The sequence below is a fragment of the Microcaecilia unicolor genome, unplaced genomic scaffold (genome assembly GCF_901765095.1).
Source record: "Microcaecilia unicolor unplaced genomic scaffold, aMicUni1.1, whole genome shotgun sequence".
In the NCBI taxonomy this organism is placed as follows: Eukaryota; Metazoa; Chordata; class Amphibia; order Gymnophiona; family Siphonopidae; genus Microcaecilia; species Microcaecilia unicolor.
In genome coordinates this window covers 56,358-76,122 of record NW_021963153.1, presented here as the reverse complement: position 1 = coordinate 76,122, position 19,765 = coordinate 56,358, and the positions used below count along the sequence as shown (strand labels likewise).

At 48.4% G+C, this 19,765-nt stretch overlaps 1 protein-coding gene across 1 annotated transcript in view; it reads left to right on the top strand.

The window, feature by feature from the left end:
• Positions 1–434: 434 nt before the first annotated feature.
• LOC115459017 (mortality factor 4-like protein 1) overlaps positions 435–19,765 on the top strand; it is a gene marked incomplete at its 3' end in the record, with an annotated part of 61,606 nt that continues 42,275 nt past the window's right edge. Inside the window, exon 1 of the mRNA XM_030188876.1 lies at positions 435–563. Within this exon, the coding sequence (XP_030044736.1) occupies positions 524–563 (40 nt within the window). The remainder of the gene's footprint in view (positions 564–19,765) is intronic.

Sequence of the window (19,765 nt, the reverse complement as noted above, 5' to 3'; positions counted from 1 at the left end):
TCCTCCATCTTGCCTATCCAATTGAAACAGCTTTAGACTTGTTCTAGATGGACCAGGAATAGGCAGTCCTTCTAATCTTTTACTATTGATTTCTTGCTTTTTGCTATTGTTTTGGGTGAAGTAAAATGGCGTCAAGCTCCGCCCATTGGCTTCAGGCCGTATAATGGACTAGATAGGAACACCCCGTCTCCTGTTTTTTCGTCAACCTCTTCCGCCTTGGCCCTCACTAACCTACTCGGCCTTAGCGCTGTTTTGGGTGAAGTAAAATGGCGTCAAGCTCCGCCCATTGGCTTCAGGCCGTATAATGGACTAGATAGGAACACCCCGTCTCCTGTTTTTCGTCAGCCTCTTCCGCCTTGGCCCCCACTAACCTACTCGGCCTTAGCGCATCCGCACTAGCGCGTCAGGCAAGGGAAATAGGCGGGCCTGCGCGTTGACGTAGCCACGTTCGTGGCGTTGCGTCGCGGCGGCGGTTAGAATGCGGAGACGGTCGGCTGCAGCCGCGGCGCAGAGCTCGGTATAAATGGCGCCGAAGCCTGAGCCCAGGCCTAAGTTTCAAGAGGGTAAGTGCGCTGGAAACTGAGGAGAAGGGAAGGGCGCGGGGACGGGTCCTACCGGTGGGCGACACGCTCGCTACGGCCTTCACCATTGAGCAGCATCAGGGCCACACCCCTTCCCACGACCTGCATAATATCCCCTCCCCACACCGACCACTGCCAGGAAGGAATAGCACTGACCTCTTTTACAGCACTCAGAGAGACTGTGGACTTACGTAGGAGAGACTCCCCTCCCCAGAGAGACTGCAAACGAACACATGAGACTCTTCTCCCTAGAGAGACTGTGGACTTACGTATGAGACACTCTCCTCCCTAGAGAGACTGTGAACGAACACATGAGACACTCCTCTTCCTAAGAGAGACTGTGGACTTACGTATGAGACACTCCTCTTCCTAAGAGAGACTGTGGACTTACGTATGAGACACTCCTCTTCCTAAGAGAGACTGTGAACTTACGTAGGAGACACTCTCCTCCCTAGAGAGACTGTGGACTTACGTATGAGACACTCCTCTTCCTAAGAGAGACTGTGGACTTACGTATGAGACACTCCTCTTCCTAAGAGAGACTGTGAACTTACGTAGGAGACACTCTCCTCCCTAGAGAGACTGTGAACGAACACATGAGACACTCCTCTTCCTAAGAGAGACTGTGGACTTACGTATGAGACACTCCTCTTCCTAAGAGAGACTGTGAACTTACGTAGGAGACACTCTCCTCCCTAGAGAGACTGTGAACGAACACATGAGACACTCCTCTTCCTAAGAGAGACTGTGGACTTACGTATGAGACACTCCTCTTCCTAAGAGAGACTGTGGACTTACGTATGAGACACTCCTCTTCCTAAGAGAGACTGTGAACTTACGTAGGAGACACTCTCCTCCCTAGAGAGACTGTGAACGAACACATGAGACACTCCTCTTCCTAAGAGAGACTGTGGACTTACGTATGAGATACTCCTCTTCCTAAGAGAGACTGTGAACTTACGTAGGAGACACTCTCCTCCCTAGAGAGACTGTGAACTTACGTAGGAGACACTCTCCTCCCTAGAGAGACTGTGAACGAACACATGAGACACTCCTCTTCCTAAGAGAGACTGTGGACTTACGTATGAGACACTCCTCTTCCTAAGAGAGACTGTGAACTTACGTAGGAGACACTCTCCTCCCTAGAGAGACTGTGAACGAACACATGAGACACTCCTCTTCCTAAGAGAGACTGTGGACTTACGTATGAGACACTCCTCTTCCTAAGAGAGACTGTGGACTTACGTATGAGACACTCCTCTTCCTAAGAGAGACTGTGAACTTACGTAGGAGACACTCTCCTCCCTAGAGAGACTGTGAACGAACACATGAGACACTCCTCTTCCTAAGAGAGACTGTGGACTTACGTATGAGACACTCCTCTTCCTAAGAGAGACTGTGGACTTACGTATGAGACACTCTCCTCCCTAGAGAGACTGTGAACGAACACATGAGACACTCCTCTTCCTAAGAGAGACTGTGGACTTACGTATGAGACACTCCTCTTCCTAAGAGAGACTGTGAACTTACGTAGGAGACACTCTCCTCCCTAGAGAGACTGTGAACTTAGTAAGGAGACACTCTCCTCCCTAGAGAGACTGTGAACGAACACATGAGACACTCCTCTTCCTAAGAGAGACTGTGGACTTACGTATGAGACACTCCTCTTCCTAAGAGAGACTGTGAACTTACGTAGGAGACACTCTCCTCCCTAGAGAGACTGTGAACGAACACATGAGACACTCCTCTTCCTAAGAGAGACTGTGGACTTACGTATGAGACACTCCTCTTCCTAAGAGAGACTGTGGACTTACGTATGAGACACTCCTCTTCCTAAGAGAGACTGTGAACTTACGTAGGAGACACTCTCCTCCCTAGAGAGACTGTGAACGAACACATGAGACACTCCTCTTCCTAAGAGAGACTGTGGACTTACGTATGAGACACTCCTCTTCCTAAGAGAGACTGTGGACTTACGTATGAGACACTCTCCTCCCTAGAGAGACTGTGAACGAACACATGAGACACTCCTCTTCCTAAGAGAGACTGTGGACTTACGTATGAGACACTCCTCTTCCTAAGAGAGACTGTGAACTTACGTAGGAGACACTCTCCTCCCTAGAGAGACTGTGAACGAACACATGAGACACTCCTCTTCCTAAGAGAGACTGTGGACTTACGTATGAGACACTCCTCTTCCTAAGAGAGACTGTGGACTTACGTATGAGACACTCCTCTTCCTAAGAGAGACTGTGAACTTACGTAGGAGACACTCTCCTCCCTAGAGAGACTGTGAACGAACACATGAGACACTCCTCTTCCTAAGAGAGACTGTGGACTTACGTATGAGACACTCCTCTTCCTAAGAGAGACTGTGGACTTACGTATGAGACACTCCTCTTCCTAAGAGAGACTGTGAACTTACATAGGAGACACTCTCCTCCCTAGAGAGACTGTGAACGAACACATGAGACACTCCTCTTCCTAAGAGAGACTGTGGACTTACGTATGAGACACTCCTCTTCCTAAGAGAGACTGTGAACTTACGTAGGAGACACTCTCCTCCCTAGAGAGACTGTGAACGAACACATGAGACACTCCTCTTCCTAAGAGAGACTGTGGACTTACGTATGAGACACTCCTCTTCCTAAGAGAGACTGTGGACTTACGTATGAGACACTCCTCTTCCTAAGAGAGACTGTGAACTTACGTAGGAGACACTCTCCTCCCTAGAGAGACTGTGAACGAACACATGAGACACTCCTCTTCCTAAGAGAGACTGTGGACTTACGTATGAGACACTCCTCTTCCTAAGAGAGACTGTGGACTTACGTATGAGACACTCCTCTTCCTAAGAGAGACTGTGGACTTACGTATGAGACACTCTCCTCCCTAAGAGAGACTGTGAACTTATGTATGAGACACTCTCCTCCCTAGAGAGACTGCAAACGAACACATGAGACACTCTCCTCCCTAGAGAGACTGTGGACTTACGTAGGAGACACTCCTCTTCCTAAGAGAGACTGTGGACTTACGTAGGAGACACTCTTCTCCCTAAGAGAGACTGCGAACAAACACATGAGACTCCTCTCCCTAGAGAGACTGTGGACTTACGTAGGAGACACTCCTCTTCCTAAGAGAGACTGTGGACTTACGTATGAGACACTCCTCTTCCTAAGAGAGACTGTGGACTTACGTATGAGACACTCCTCTTCCTAAGAGAGACTGTGAACTTACGTATGAGACACTCTCCTCCCTAGAGAGACTGTGGACTTACGTATGAGACACTCTTCTCCCTAAGAGAGACTGTGAACTTACGTATGAGACACTCTTACACCCAGAGAGACTGTGGACTTACGTAGGAGACACTCCTCTTCCTAAGAGAGACTGTGAACTTACGTATGAGACACTCTCCTCCCTTGAGAGACTGTGGACTTACGTATGAGACACTCTTCTCCCTAAGAGAGACTGTGAACTTACGTATGAGACACTCTTACACCCAGAGAGACTGTGGACTTACGTAGGAGACACTCCTCTTCCTAAGAGAGACTGTGGACTTACGTATGAGACACTCCTCTTCCTAAGAGAGACTGTGAACTTACGTATGAGACACTCTCCTCCCTAGAGAGACTGTGGACTTACGTATGAGACACTCTTCTCCCTAAGAGAGACTGTGAACTTACGTATGAGACACTCTTACACCCAGAGAGACTGTGGACTTACGTATGAGACACTCTTCTCCCTAAGAGAGACTGTGAACTTACGTATGAGACACTCTCCTCCCTAGAGAGACTGTGGACTTACGTATGAGACACTCTTCTCCCTAAGAGAGACTGTGAACTTACGTATGAGACACTCTTACACCCAGAGAGACTGTGGACTTACGTATGAGACACTCTTCTCCCTAAGAGAGACTGTGGACTTACGTATGAGACACTCTCCTCCCTAGAGAGACTGTGGACTTACGTATGAGACACTCCTCTTCCTAAGAGAGACTGTGGACTTACGTATGAGACACTCTCCTCCCTAGAAAGACTGTGGACTTACGTATGAGACACTCTTCTCCCTAAGAGAGACTGTGAACTTACGTATGAGACACTCTTACACCCAGAGAGACTGTGGACTTACGTAGGAGACACTCCTCTTCCTAAGAGAGACTGTGGACTTACGTATGAGACACTCCTCTTCCTAAGAGAGACTGTGAACTTACGTATGAGACACTCTCCTCCCTAGAGAGACTGTGGACTTACGTATGAGACACTCTTCTCCCTAAGAGAGACTGTGAACTTACGTATGAGACACTCTTACACCCAGAGAGACTGTGGACTTACGTATGAGACACTCTTCTCCCTAAGAGAGACTGTGAACTTACGTATGAGACACTCTCCTCCCTAGAGAGACTGTGGACTTACGTATGAGACACTCTTACACCCAGAGAGACTGTGGACTTACGTATGAGACACTCTTCTCCCTAAGAGAGACTGTGAACTTACGTATGAGACACTCTCCTCCCTAGAGAGACTGTGGACTTACGTAGGAGACACTCTCCTCCCTAGAGAGACTGTGAACGAACACATGAGACACTCTCCTCCCTAGAGAGACTGTGAACGAACACATGAGACACTCTCCTCCCTAGAGAGACTGTGGACTTACGTATGAGACACTCTCCTCCCTAGAGAGACTGTGGACTTACGTAGGAGACACTCCTCTTCCTAAGAGAGACTGTGAACTTACGTAGGAGACACTCTTCTCCCTAAGAGAGACTGAACTTACGTAGGAGACACTCTCCTCCCTAGAGAGACTGTGAACGAACACATAAGACACTCTCCTCCCTAGAGAGACTGTGGACTTACGTATGAGACACTCTTCTCCCTAAGAGAGACTGTGAACTTACGTATGAGACACTCTTACACCCAGAGAGACTGTGGACTTACGTATGAGACACTCTTCTCCCTAAGAGAGACTGTGAACTTACGTATGAGACACTCTCCTCCCTAGAGAGACTGTGGACTTACGTAGGAGACACTCTCCTCCCTAGAGAGACTGCAAACGAACACATGAGACACTCTCCTCCCTAGAGAGACTGTGGACTTACGTAGGAGACACTCCTCTTCCTAAGAGAGACTGTGAACTTACGTATGAGACACTCTCCTCCCTAGAGAGACTGTGAACGAACACATGAGACACTCTCCTCCCTAGAGAGACTGTGGACTTACGTATGAGACACTCCTCTTCCTAAGAGAGACTGTGGACTTACGTATGAGACACTCTTCTCCCTAAGAGAGACTGTGAACTTACGTATGAGACACTCTCCTCCCTAGAGAGACTGTGAACGAACACATGAGACACTCCTCTTCCTAAGAGAGACTGTGGACTTACGTATGAGACACTCCTCTTCCTAAGAGAGACTGTGGACTTACGTATGAGACACTCTTCTCCCTAAGAGAGACTGTGAACTTACGTATGAGACACTCTCCTCCCTAGAGATACTGCAAACGAACACATGAGACACTCTCCTCCCTAGAGAGACTGTGGACTTACGTAGGAGACACTCCTCTTCCTAAGAGAGACTGTGAACTTACGTAGGAGACACTCTTCTCCCTAAGAGAGACTGTGAACTTACGTAGGAGACACTCTCCTCCCTAGAGAGACTGTGAACGAACACATAAGACACTCTCCTCCCTAGAGAGACTGTGGACTTATGTATGAGACACTCTTCTCCCTAAGAGAGACTGTGAACTTACGTATGAGACACTCTTACACCCAGAGAGACTGTGGACTTACGTATGAGACACTCTTCTCCCTAAGAGAGACTGTGAACTTACGTATGAGACACTCTCCTCCCTAGAGAGACTGTGGACTTACGTAGGAGACACTCTCCTCCCTAGAGAGACTGCAAACGAACACATGAGACACTCTCCTCCCTAGAGAGACTGTGGACTTACGTATGAGACACTCTCCTCCCTAGAGAGACTGTGGACTTACGTAGGAGACACTCCTCTTCCTAAGAGAGACTGTGAACTTACGTAGGAGACACTCTTCTCCCTAAGAGAGACTGTGAACGAACACATAAGACACTCTCCTCCCTAGAGAGACTGTGAACTTACGTAGGAGACACTCTCCTCCCTAGAGAGACTGTGGACTTACGTATGAGACACTCTTACACCCAGAGAGACTGTGGACTTACGTATGAGACACTCCTCTTCCTAAGAGAGACTGTGGACTTACGTATGAGACACTCTTCTCCCTAGAGAGACTGCGAACAAACACATGAGACTCCTCTCCCTAGAGAGACTGTGGACTTACGTATGAGACACTCTTCTCCCTAAGAGAGACTGTGAACTTACGTATGAGACACTCTTACACCCAGAGAGACTGTGGACTTACGTATGAGACACTCTTACACCCAGAGAGACTGTGGACTTACGTATGAGACACTCTCCTCCCTAGAGAGACTGTGGACTTACGTATGAGACACTCTTCTCCCTAAGAGAGACTGTGAACTTACGTATGAGACACTCTTACACCCAGAGAGACTGTGGACTTACGTATGAGACACTCTTCTCCCTAAGAGAGACTGTGAACTTACGTATGAGACACTCTCCTCCCTAGAGAGACTGTGGACTTACGTAGGAGACACTCTCCTCCCTAGAGAGACTGTGAACGAACACATGAGACACTCTCCTCCCTAGAGAGACTGTGGACTTACGTATGAGACACTCTTCTCCCTAAGAGAGACTGTGAACTTACGTAGGAGACACTCTCCTCCCTAGAGAGACTGTGAACGAACACATGAGACACTCCTCTTCCTAAGAGAGACTGTGGACTTACGTATGAGACACTCCTCTTCCTAAGAGAGACTGTGGACTTACGTATGAGACACTCTTCTCCCTAAGAGAGACTGTGGACTTACGTATGAGACACTCTCCTCCCTAGAGAGACTGTGAACGAACACATGAGACACTCTCCTCCCTAGAGAGACTGTGGACTTATGTATGAGACACTCCTCTTCCTAAGAGAGACTGTGGACTTACGTATGAGACACTCTTCTCCCTAAGAGAGACTGTGAACTTACGTATGAGACACTCTCCTCCCTAGAGAGACTGTGAACGAACACATGAGACACTCTCCTCCCTAGAGAGACTGTGGACTTACGTATGAGACACTCCTCTTCCTAAGAGAGACTGTGGACTTACGTATGAGACACTCTTCTCCCTAAGAGAGACTGTGAACTTACGTATGAGACACTCTTCTCCCTAAGAGAGACTGTGAACTTACGTATGAGACACTCTCCTCCCTAGAGAGACTGAACGAACACATGAGACACTCCTCTTCCTAAGAGAGACTGTGGACTTACGTGTGAGACACTCCTCTTCCTAAGAGAGACTGTGGACTTACGTATGAGACACTCTTCTCCCTAAGACTGTGAACTTACGTATGAGACACTCTCCTCCCTAGAGAGACTGTGAACGAACACATGAGACACTCTCCTCCCTAGAGAGACTGTGGACTTACGTATGAGACACTCCTCTTCCTAAGAGAGACTGTGGACTTACGTATGAGACACTCTTCTCCCTAAGAGAGACTGTGAACTTACGTATGAGACACTCTCCTCCCTAGAGAGACTGTGAACGAACACATGAGACACTCTCCTCCCTAGAGAGACTGTGGACTTACGTATGAGACACTCCTCTTCCTAAGAGAGACTGTGGACTTACGTAGGAGACACTCCTCTTCCTAAGAGAGACTGTGGACTTACGTATGAGACACTCTCCTCCCTAAGAGAGACTGTGAACTTACGTATGAGACACTCTCCTCCCTAGAGAGACTGTGAACGAACACATGAGACACTCTCCTCCCTAGAGAGACTGTGAACGAACACATGAGACACTCTCCTCCCTAGAGAGACTGTGGACTTACGTATGAGACACTCTTCTCCCTAAGAGAGACTGTGAACTTACGTATGAGACACTCTCCTCCCTAGAGAGACTGTGGACTTACGTAGGAGACACTCTCCTCCCTAGAGAGACTGTGGACTTACGTAGGAGACACTCCTCTTCCTAAGAGAGACTGTGGACTTACGTATGAGACACTCTCCTCCCTAGAGAGAGTGTGAACTTACGTATGAGAAACTCTCCTCCCTAGAGAGACTGTGAACGAACACATGAGACACTCTCCTCCCTAGAGAGACTGTGGACTTACGTATGAGACACTCTTCTCCCTAAGAGAGACTGTGAACTTACGTATGAGACACTCTCCTCCCTAGAGAGACTGTGGACTTACGTAGGAGACACTCTCCTCCCTAGAGAGACTGTGGACTTACGTAGGAGACACTCCTCTTCCTAAGAGAGACTGTGGACTTACGTATGAGACACTCTCCTCCCTAGAGAGTGTGAACGAACACATGAGACACTCTCCTCCCTAGAGAGACTGTGAACGAACACATGAGACACTCTCCTCCCTAGAGAGACTGTGGACTTACGTATGAGACACTCTTCTCCCTAAGAGAGACTGTGAACTTACGTATGAGACACTCTCCTCCCTAGAGAGACTGTGGACTTACGTAGGAGACACTCTCCTCCCTAGAGAGACTGTGAACGAACACATGAGACACTCTCCTCCCTAGAGAGACTGTGGACTTACGTATGAGACACTCTTCTCCCTAAGAGAGACTGTGAACTTACGTATGAGACACTCTCCTCCCTAGAGAGACTGTGAACGAACACATGAGACACTCTCCTCCCTAGAGAGACTGTGGACTTACGTATGAGACACTCTTCTCCCTAAGAGAGACTGTGAACTTACGTATGAGACACTCTCCTCCCTAGAGAGACTGTGAACGAACACATGAGACACTCTCCTCCCTAGAGAGACTGTGGACTTACGTATGAGACACTCTTCTCCCTAAGAGAGACTGTGAACTTACGTATGAGACACTCTCCTCCCTAGAGAGACTGTGAACGAACACATGAGACACTCTCCTCCCTAGAGAGACTGTGGACTTACGTATGAGACACTCTTCTCCCTAAGAGAGACTGTGAACTTACGTATGAGACACTCTCCTCCCTAGAGAGACTGTGAACGAACACATGAGACACTCTCCTCCCTAGAGAGACTGTGAACGAACACATGAGACACTCTCCTCCCTAGAGAGACTGTGGACTTACGTATGAGACACTCTTCTCCCTAAGAGAGACTGTGAACTTACGTATGAGACACTCTCCTCCCTAGAGAGACTGTGGACTTACGTAGGAGACACTCTCCTCCCTAGAGAGACTGTGGACTTACGTAGGAGATACTCCTCTTCCTAAGAGAGACTGTGGACTTACGTATGAGACACTCTTCTCCCTAGAGAGACTGTGGACTTACGTAGGAGACACTCTCCTCCCTAGAGAGACTGTGAACGAACACATGAGACACTCTCCTCCCTAGAGAGACTGTGGACTTACGTATGAGACACTCTTCTCCCTAAGAGAGACTGTGAACTTACGTATGAGACACTCTCCTCCCTAGAGAGACTGTGGACTTACGTAGGAGACACTCTCCTCCCTAGAGAGACTGTGGACTTACGTATGAGACACTCTTCTCCCTAAGAGAGACTGCGAACGAACACATGAGACTTCTCTCCCTAGAGAGACTGTGAACTTACGTAGGAGACACTCTCCTCCCTAGAGAGACTGTGAACGAACACATGAGACTCCTCTCCCTAGAGAGACTGTGGACTTACGTATGAGACACTCTCCTCCCTAGAGAGACTGTGAACTTACGTAGGAGACACTCTCCTCCCTAGAGAGACTGTGAACTTACGTAGGAGACACTCTCCTCCCTAGAGAGACTGCGAACGAACACATGAGACTCCTCTCCCTAGAGAGACTGTGAACTTATGTAGGAGACACTCTCCTCCCTAGAGAGACTGTGAACGAACACATGAGACACTCTCCTCCCTAGAGAGACTGTGGACTTACGTAGGAGACACTCTCCTCCCTAGAGAGACTGTGGACTTACGTAGGAGACACTCCTCTTCCTAAGAGAGACTGAATGAACACATGAGAGACTCCCCTCCCTAGAGAGACTGTGAACGTACATATGAGACACTCCTCTTCCTAAGAGAGACTGTGAACGAACACATGAGAGACTCCCCTCCCTAGAGAGACTGTAAATGTGCATATGAGAAACTCCCCTCCCCAGAGAGACTGTAAACATGCATAGGAGAGGCTCCCCTCCCTAGAGAGACTGTAAATGTACATATGAGAGACCCCTCCCTAGAGAGACTGTAAACTTACATATGAGAGACCCCTCCCTAGAGAGACTGTAAACAAGCATATTAGAGACTCCTCTTCCTATAGTCTAAATGTACATAGGAGAGACTCCCCTCCCTAGAGAGACTGTGAACGTACATAGGAGAGACTCCCCTCCCTAGAGAGACTGTAAAAGTTCATATCAGAGACTCCCTCCCTAGAGAGACTGAACGTACATAGGAGAGACTCCCCTCCCTAGAGAGACTGTAAACGTGCATATGAGAGACTCCCCTCCCTAGAGAGACTGTAAACGTGCATGAGAGACTCCCCTCCTTAGAGAGACTGTAAACGTACATATGAGAGACCCCTCCCTAGAGAGACTGTAAACAAGCATATGAGAGACTTCTCTTCCTATAGTCTAAACGTACATAGGAGAGACTCCCCTCCCTACAGAGACTGTAAACGTGCATATGAGAGACTCTCCTCCCTAGAGAGACTGTAAACATACATATGAGAGTCTCCCCGCCCTAAAGAAACTGTGAACATACATAGAGACTCCTCTCCCTAGAGAAACTGTAAAAATGCATATGAGAGACTCCTCTTCCTATAGAGAGTCTAAATGTACATAGGAGAGACTCCCCTCCCTAGAGAGACTGTAAACTACTACTACTACTTGACATTTCTAAAGCACTACTAGGGTTACGCAGCGCTGTACAATTTAACATAGAAGGACAGTCCCTGCTCCACATGCACATGAGAGACTCTCCTCCCTAGAGAGACTGTAAACGTACATGTCAGGATTGCGAGAGGTCAGAATTATTGCTGGAAATACTTATATTAATATGAAACCAGCTTGACAATATTAAACCAGCTTTAACCTCTGAGAACTTCCCCCTCCCCTTCAGGAATCTGAGGATGGCAAAATGGAACAAATGGTGTTGAGCTGCCTGCTAGCCCTGTGTTTAATTACTCTTGATCAGCGTACCTTTTGTTCCATTTTGCCATCCTCAGATTCCTGAAGGGGAAGGGGAAGTTCTCAGAGGTCAGAAGCTGGTTTTTAATATTATGTCAAGCTGGTTTCATATTAATATAAGTATGTCCAGCAATAATTTTGACCTCCCGCAATCCTGACAGTACACAGGAGAGACTCCCCTCCCTAAAGAAACTGTGAACATACATAGAGACTCCCCTCTCTAGCGAGACTGTAAATATGAGAGACTCTCCTCCCTAGAGAGACTATAAACGTACATAGGAGAGACTCCCCTCTCTAGAGAGACTGTAAACGTACATATGAGAGACTCCTCTCCCTAAAGAAACTGTGAATATACATAAGAGAGACTCCCCTCCCTAGAGAGACTGTAAACATGCATATGAGAGATTCCTCTTCCTATAGAGAGTGTAAATGTACATAGGAGAGACTGTAAATGTACATAGGAGAGACTCCCCTCCCTAGAGAGACTAAATGTACATATGAGAGACTCCCCTCCCTAGAGACTGTAAATGTACATATGAGAGACGACTCTTCCTAGAGAGAGTGTAAACGTACCTATGAGACTCCCCTCCCTAGAGAGACTGTAGACATGCATATGAGAGACTCCTCTTCCTATAGAGAGTCTAAACGTACATATGAGAGACCCCCCTCCCTTGAGAGACTGTAAAAATGCGTATGAGAGACTTCTCTTCCTATAGAGAGTCTAAATGTACATATGAGAGACTCCCCTCCCTAGAGAGAGTGTAAGCGTACATATGAGAGATTCCCCTCCCTAAGGAGACTCTGAACGTGTATAGGAGAGACTCCCTTCTCTAGAGAGAGTGTAAACGTACATATGAGGGACTCCCCTTCTTAGGAAGACTGTAAACTATATATGAGAGACTCCTATATAGGCTATAAACTACATGTGAGAGACTCCCTAGGAAGACTGTAAACGTACATTCCTCAGCGACCCTCCAGACCGGTCAAGACGCGTGGGTTATGTCCTCCTACCAGCAGAGGGAGACTGAGAAAACACTAAGCTTTTGAAGCCTGTATATATAACCTGTGCAGAACCTCCACTAGCCAGTATTTTCTCAGTCTCAGCAGAGGTAGCAGTTGACAGCCTGTGCAGTCTCCAATAATCTGGTGAGGTAGTTTGTCATTGGGTCGTAGGATTTTTTCCTTCCAAACTTTATTCTGTTGCAGTACCCTGTACGTGTGTGTAAAAAAAAAAAAAAAAGTGCTTTGGGGCCCTGGGTCTGGTGGGGCCCAGTTTTTTCCCCCTGGGGTGTTACACCTATGTTTGGGTCCCTCCCCCTGTTGGCTTGGCAGCTTTGTGCCTCGGCTGCTTTCTCAGTATTGTAGCCTTGAGTGCCTTACAATTTCCAGCTGCCAGAGTTGGAGTACTGTGCCTTTAAGGGCATTTATTTCTTTATTTTCAGCGGACCGAACGGGGGTTTCGATTCCTTGCTGGAACGAGAGAGCAGCGCTTTCCTCAGTGCTTTTGCAGTGTGAGTGAGTTTTTGGTTTGGCGTGTTTGCGGAACAGCTTTTTCCTTCCCTCGTGGTTTATGGCGGCCCAGCTCCTCCGATGTCGCGCGTGCTCGTGGCGAGGGGTAGAGGCGCCGGGTGCTCACTGTAGCTTTAGGGTGCACCTATAAAGGTGGCTGCGGCACCCCCCCGACTTGACCGCGGAGGGATCGATGGTGTCGGGAGTCTCCGGGTCAGCGGGAGCGTAGGCAGGGCCGCTGTCAGCGGGAACAGTGTCGGCGGGAACAGCCGCCATCTTGAGTCTGACGCGGCCCGTGGAGCCAGCTGTTTTTGGGCCTGCGGCCTCCGTTTTTGGCACAAAAGGGCCTAATGACGGTCCAGGAATGGTGGGCTTTCCTCCAGATTTTGTCTGGACGCGGTATTAGGCCTGGAGATCGGGACCCCCCCCCCCCTAATTGGAAGAGGGGGCTATTTCCGTCTTGGCTGAGAGACCACGGTTAGAGTGGTCAGAGGACAGGCAATGTTTTTCTCCTGTAGCTGCAGAAGCTGTGCTTAGTGATCTGGGGGAGTCAGATGGAATTGACGGCTCTCAGGAGCAGGATTGGTGGATTCCTGGAGAGGATCCTTCAATAGTGCGGATTTTCCATAGAGATGAGCTGTCAGAACTCATAGATCAGGTGTCGTCCACCCTTCAGTTTGGTCCTGAGGTGGCTTTGGGGGAAACTGTCCAGGATCCGTTGGTGAAGGGCATTCAGCATCAGGCGTGATCCTTCCCTATGAACAAGGATCTCCGGGAGATGATTTGTCAGGAATGGGATTTGCCGTGTAAGGTGGCAAAGGCAATGGCGAGGCTTTATCCCCTCCCTCAGGACGATAGGGATTCCTTTAATGCTCCCACGGTAGATGCAGTAGTGACGGCAGTAATTATAGCTACGGCTATCCCGGTTGATGGAGGAACGGCCCTCCGTGATCCTCAGGATAGGAAGTTGGGATCTTTTCTCAAGCGTAGTTTTGTTTTGTCGGCTCTAGCCCTGCAGGCCTCGGTGTGTGGGGGTCTGGTAGCTCGGGCATGTTTTCGTTGGGCCGAGAAGCTCCTGGATGATTCGGTAGATGTTGGTTCTTCTGGGGGTCAGGAGTTAGCCGACTTGGACATGGGTTCATCCTTTTTGTCTGAGGCTTTTATGATTTGTTGCCTACTTCAGACAAAAAATATGGCTATGGTTGTGGGTCTCTGCCACTTCAGGGAGCTATGCTCTTTGGAGAAGATTTGGACAAGTTAGTGTGAGGTCTTAGTGATACCAAGGTTCTATGGCTTCCAGATTTTCGGTTCAAGGCAGGGGCCAGAACTAGTTCCTCTCGGGGACGGTTTAGGGAGGCTCAGCGGTATAGGCCGAGCAGATCGAGTGGGACCTACCCCTAGCTGTCTGTTTGTCTGTCCAATTTAGATTGTAAGCTCTGTTGAGCAGGGACTGTCTTTTCATGTTAATTTGGACAGCGCTGTATAAGTCTAGTAGTGCTATAGAAATGTTTAATAGTAGTAGGACCTCTAGGGGTCGGTTTTTCCAGCGCGCACAGTTCTTTCGTGAGAGTCGTCGCGGAGGGCGTGGCTTTTCCGCAGGAGGTTAGTATTCACGCCGCAATTCCCAATGAAGGTGTGCGAGCTCAGGCTCTGGTGCATGTTGGGGCTCGGCTGAGTCTGTTTTACCAGAGCTGGGCCCAAATCAGGTCAGATCAGTGGGTTCTCAAGGTGTTTCGAGGCGGATATGCGCTGGAATTCGAAAGCTGTTCTCCCGAAGTGTTTCTGGAATCCCTCTGTCGGTCTTGGAGCAAGAGGGCAGCAGTGAGGGACACTCTGCGGTGGCTGCTCGCGTTGGGAGCCGTGGTTCCTGTTCCTTCAGATCAGCAACGCTCAGGGTGCTATTTGATCTATTTTGTGGTCCACAAGAAAGAGGACACTTTTCGTCCCATTTTAGATCTCAAAAGGGTCAATGCGGCACTCAAGGTGCCCTCTTTCCGGATGGAGACGTTGCGGTCGGTCACTGGTGCGATCCGGAAAGGAGAGTTTCTCACTTCCCTGGATTTGACGGAAGCTTATCTTCACTTTCCTTCGTGCAGCCTTTTGGTTCCAAGTTACAGGGTCCGATTTGTCGGTTCCTTGCAGAGAAGGCGCCGACGGCCCGTACTTATCGTCAGGTCCTGGGCCTGATGGCGGCGACCATAGAGGTAGTTCCGTGGGCCAGGGCGCACATGCGTCAGGTACAGTCAGCTCTGTTCAGTCGTTGGTCCCCTCTGTCGCAGGACTTGGAAACGTGTTGTCCGCTGTCGGTGGCCCCTCGTCTCAGTCTCCGCTGGTGGCTCAACCCGCGCAATTTGGGAACAGGAATGCCGTTGGAGTCCCCACAGGGGCTGGTAATGGTCACGGATGCCAGTCTGCAAGGTTGGGGGGCACATTGTCTCGGTCAGGTAGCTCAAGGCCGGTGGTCTCGGGCAGAAGCAGAGTGGTCCATCAACCGGCTGGAAACTCGGGCCATTCGGGTGGCGCTCCAGGCCTTGACGTCGGTGGTTCGCCACAAGGCAGTCCGAGTGCTCTGTGACAATGCCATGGCAGTAGCATATGTCAACCGTCAAGGGGGGACGAAGAGCCTTGGCGGCGCAGTTGAACTCATCTTCAGGCTCTCTTGGCAGCGCATGTGGCCGGGGTAGGTCACATAGATGCAGATTATCTCAGCAGGCACACTCTAGATCCCAGAGAGTGGTCTTTTATTCGGTCAGTGTTCCAGTGAGTTGTGTCGGTCTGGGGACTTTCGGTGATCTTAGGGCAACGGCTCGCTATGCGCAAGTTCAGAGATTTTTTTTTTTTCCCAGTCGCTGAAGAGACCCTTGAGCGGAGGGAATCGACGCTCTTCTGTTGCCTTGGCCTCGGGAGTGACTGTATGTGTTTCCTCCGTGGCTGTTAGTCGGTCGAGTAATATAGCGCATCGAACATCACTTCGGTCGGGTGATTCTGGTAGCTCCGGATTGGCAGCATCGACCATGGTACGGAGACCTGGTGCGGTTGGCAGGGGCGGCGGCCCTGCCTTTGTTGGGATCAGTTCTGTGTCAAGGCCCGATAATCATGCCGGATCCGGCTCGGTTTTCGCTTATGGCTTGGCTCTTGAGCGGCACAAGTTGAAGAAGAAGGGGCTTTCGTCCAGTGGCTTTGCTACGATGTTGAGTTGCCGTAGACGATCCACTTCCTTGGCGTATGTCCGGGTTTGGAGAATCTTTGAGCACTGGTGTGAAGACCATCGAGTTCGGCCATTTCGCTCTTCGGTGGCGGAAGTTTTGGAATTTTTGCACGATGGTGTTGATAGGGGTCTGGCCTTGTCTACACTGAAGGTTCAGGTGGCAGCTTTGTCATGTTTTCGTGGGAAGCTTGAGGTAGTGCGTTTTTTGAAGGGTGTTAAGTTGCTGCGTCCACCTCAGTGACGGATGGTGCCTCCGTGGGATTTGAAGCTAGTTTTGGATGCTTTGATCAGGCCTCCGTTTGTGCCGCTGGTATCGGCATCTTGTAAGGATTTATCTTTAAAGACGGTCTTGTTGGTGGCGATTACTTCAGCACGGAGTGTTTCAGAGCTTCAGGCTTTGTCTTGTAGGGAACCATTTTTGTCCTTTCTGAGGGAAAGGTTTCGTTGCGGATGGTGCTTTCCTTTTTTGCCCAAGGTGGTTTCCGAGTTCCATGTTAATCAGGTCATCTCTCTGCCAGTGTTGGGTGATATGGCTGGAGATTCGGAGCAGCGTGGTATTGCCAAGCTGGATGTCAGGAGAGTTTTGAGTTGTTATCTCTCTGGAACTCAGGACTTCAGAGCCTCTGACCGTTTGTTCGTTCTTCATGGTGGCCCAAAGAAGGGTGCAGCGGCTCCTAAGGTGACCATAGCACGGTGGTTGAAGGAGGCGGTTGCATCTGCTTACTTGGTGAAGGGTCCTGTGGTGCCTAGGGGCTGGTCTGCTCATTCCACTAGGGGAATGGCAGCCTCGTGGGCTGAGAATAGTATGATTTCTCTGTTAGATATTTGTTGGGCTGCGGTTTGGTTTTCGTTGCATTCCTTTGTGAAGCATTATAGGATTCCTGTGCATGCAAAGGACGAGGTGCGCTTTGGGGCAGCAGTTTTGACCTCTGGCCTTAGTAGGTCCCTCCCGTAAGTTAGTTACTGCTCTGGTACGTCCCACGCGTCTTGACCGGTCTGGAGGGTCGCTGAGGAAGGTGAAATTAGATCTTACCTGCTAATTTTCTTTCCTCTAGACCCTCCAGACCGGTCAAGAGCCCGCCCTGTCTGTATTGGAGGCCAGGAGGTGTGTTTGTTGGATAATTCTTGGCTGCTGTAGATTGTTGTTTCTCTAATTGCAGACTGTTTATTTCTGTTTTGTGATAGGAGTCCGGGACAGGTGGGGCTCTTCTTTGATAGTCCACCTGTAGAAGCCCAACTGTTTTATCAAAGGCAAAGGAACATGTTTCCGTAAGAGCAAGCGGAAGATGTTTCTTGTTTTTGCAGTTTACTGTGACCACGTACAGGGTTGCTAGTTGTTGTTAGTGTTTTTTGTTTCTCTGCTTTGTCAGGGTTATACTGGCTAGTGGAGGTTCTGCACAGGTTATATATACAGGCTTCAAAAGCTTAGTGTTTTCTCAGTCTCCCTCTGCTGGTAGGAGGACATAACCCACGCGTCTTGACCGGTCTGGAGGGTCTAGAGGAAAGAAAATTAGCAGGTAAGATCTAATTTCACCTTTGAGAGACTCCCCTCCCTAAGCAGGCTGTAAATGTACATATGAGACAGTTCCCTACCTAGGAACACTGTAAACGTACATATGAGAGACACCCCTTCCTACGTAGTCTAAACTACATATGAGAGACTCCCTAGGCAGGCTATAAACTACATTTGAGAGACTCCCCTTCCTAGGAAGACTGTAAACGTACATATGAGAGAGTCCCCTTCCTAGGCCGAGACTCCCTTTCCTAGGACAGACTGAAAACGTAGTTATGAGACAGTTCCTTCCCTAGGTAGGCTGTAGCAGACTGTAAATATACATACGAGATAGTCCCCTCTAGGCATACTGTGCACATGTTATAGACATATAAGAGACATTCCCCTAGGCAGGCTGTATACATACTATAGACATATAATAGAGAGTCTCCTCCCTAAGCAGTCTGTGCACATACATGCAGGAGACAGTTGCCTCCCTGGGAAACTGTCTAGTCTGGTTACACAGAAAATTGGAAAACCCCCCCATTTTTTTAGCATGTTTGTACTGCCCTGAATGTGGTTAAAATCGAAAAAGCTAACATCAAAGCCAGTATTCAAGACTGAAACATAATCTTTTCCTTTCTCTTGGCATTTCCTGCTTTCTTCCTTCTTTCTTCAGAATTTGTACAACCTCCTGCCCCTGCGCACCCCCCCCCCCCCCCACAAGCCTAACAGCATCAAGATAATCTACCATAGCCCAAACAGGCAAGACACCTGACTCACTGTTCCAGCCAAGCTGCTCTGCTCTTTCAAGATTATTCTGTTTTAAAGCTTCAGAGAAAGAGTAGATTTTCAAGAGATTCTGACACAAGTTACAAATATAATGATAGAATTAGATTGGCCTGATCATTTATTAAATTTCAAGAAAGGAACTTTATTCTGTAAGTAAATATTGGAAGAAGCTTGAGTACAGTTAATTAAATCTGGGATCTAGGTGGGTACAATATCTAAAGTACTTTGGGGAAGGCAATGTAACTTCAAAATACTTATTAGCAGCTTGCTAGTTTACCATGAAAATAATGAGACTTATCCACTATGTAGGAGCTACTCCTTACCTTGCTTTGTAGTTCCACCACAGTAATTATGAGATTTGTTCACACAGTTCAAGGCCATGTAGCTGGTAGTACCAGTAAATTAGCTTTTGTGGGGGGTTTTTTGTTAGGGTTTTTTTTTTGCCTTTCATTATAGCTGATATCTTTCTTTTGTATTTAGCTAATTTCCTTTTCATTGGTACAGAGAAGGATGATGAAAATGATAAAAGGGAAGGGAAGACTTCCCTATGAGGAAAGCCTGAAGTGGCTAGGGCTCTTCAGCTTGGAGAAAAGGCGGCTGAGGGGAGATATGATAGAGGTCTATAAAATAATGAGTGGAGTTGAACGGGTAGATGTGAAGCGTCTGTTCACGCTTTCCAAAAATACTAGGACTAGGGGGCATGCGATGAAGCTACAATGTAGTAAATTTAAAACAAATCGGAGAAAGTTTTTCTTCACTCAACGTGTAATTAAACTCTGGAATTCGTTGCCAGAGAATGTGGTAAAGGCGGTTAGCTTAGTGGAGTTCAAAAAAGGTTTGGACGGCTTCCTAAAGGAAAAGTACATAGACTTATTAAATGGACTTGGGGAAAATCCACTATTTCTAGGATAAGCAGTATAAAATGTGTTGTACTTTGCCAGGTAATTGTGACCTGGATTGGCCACTGTTAGA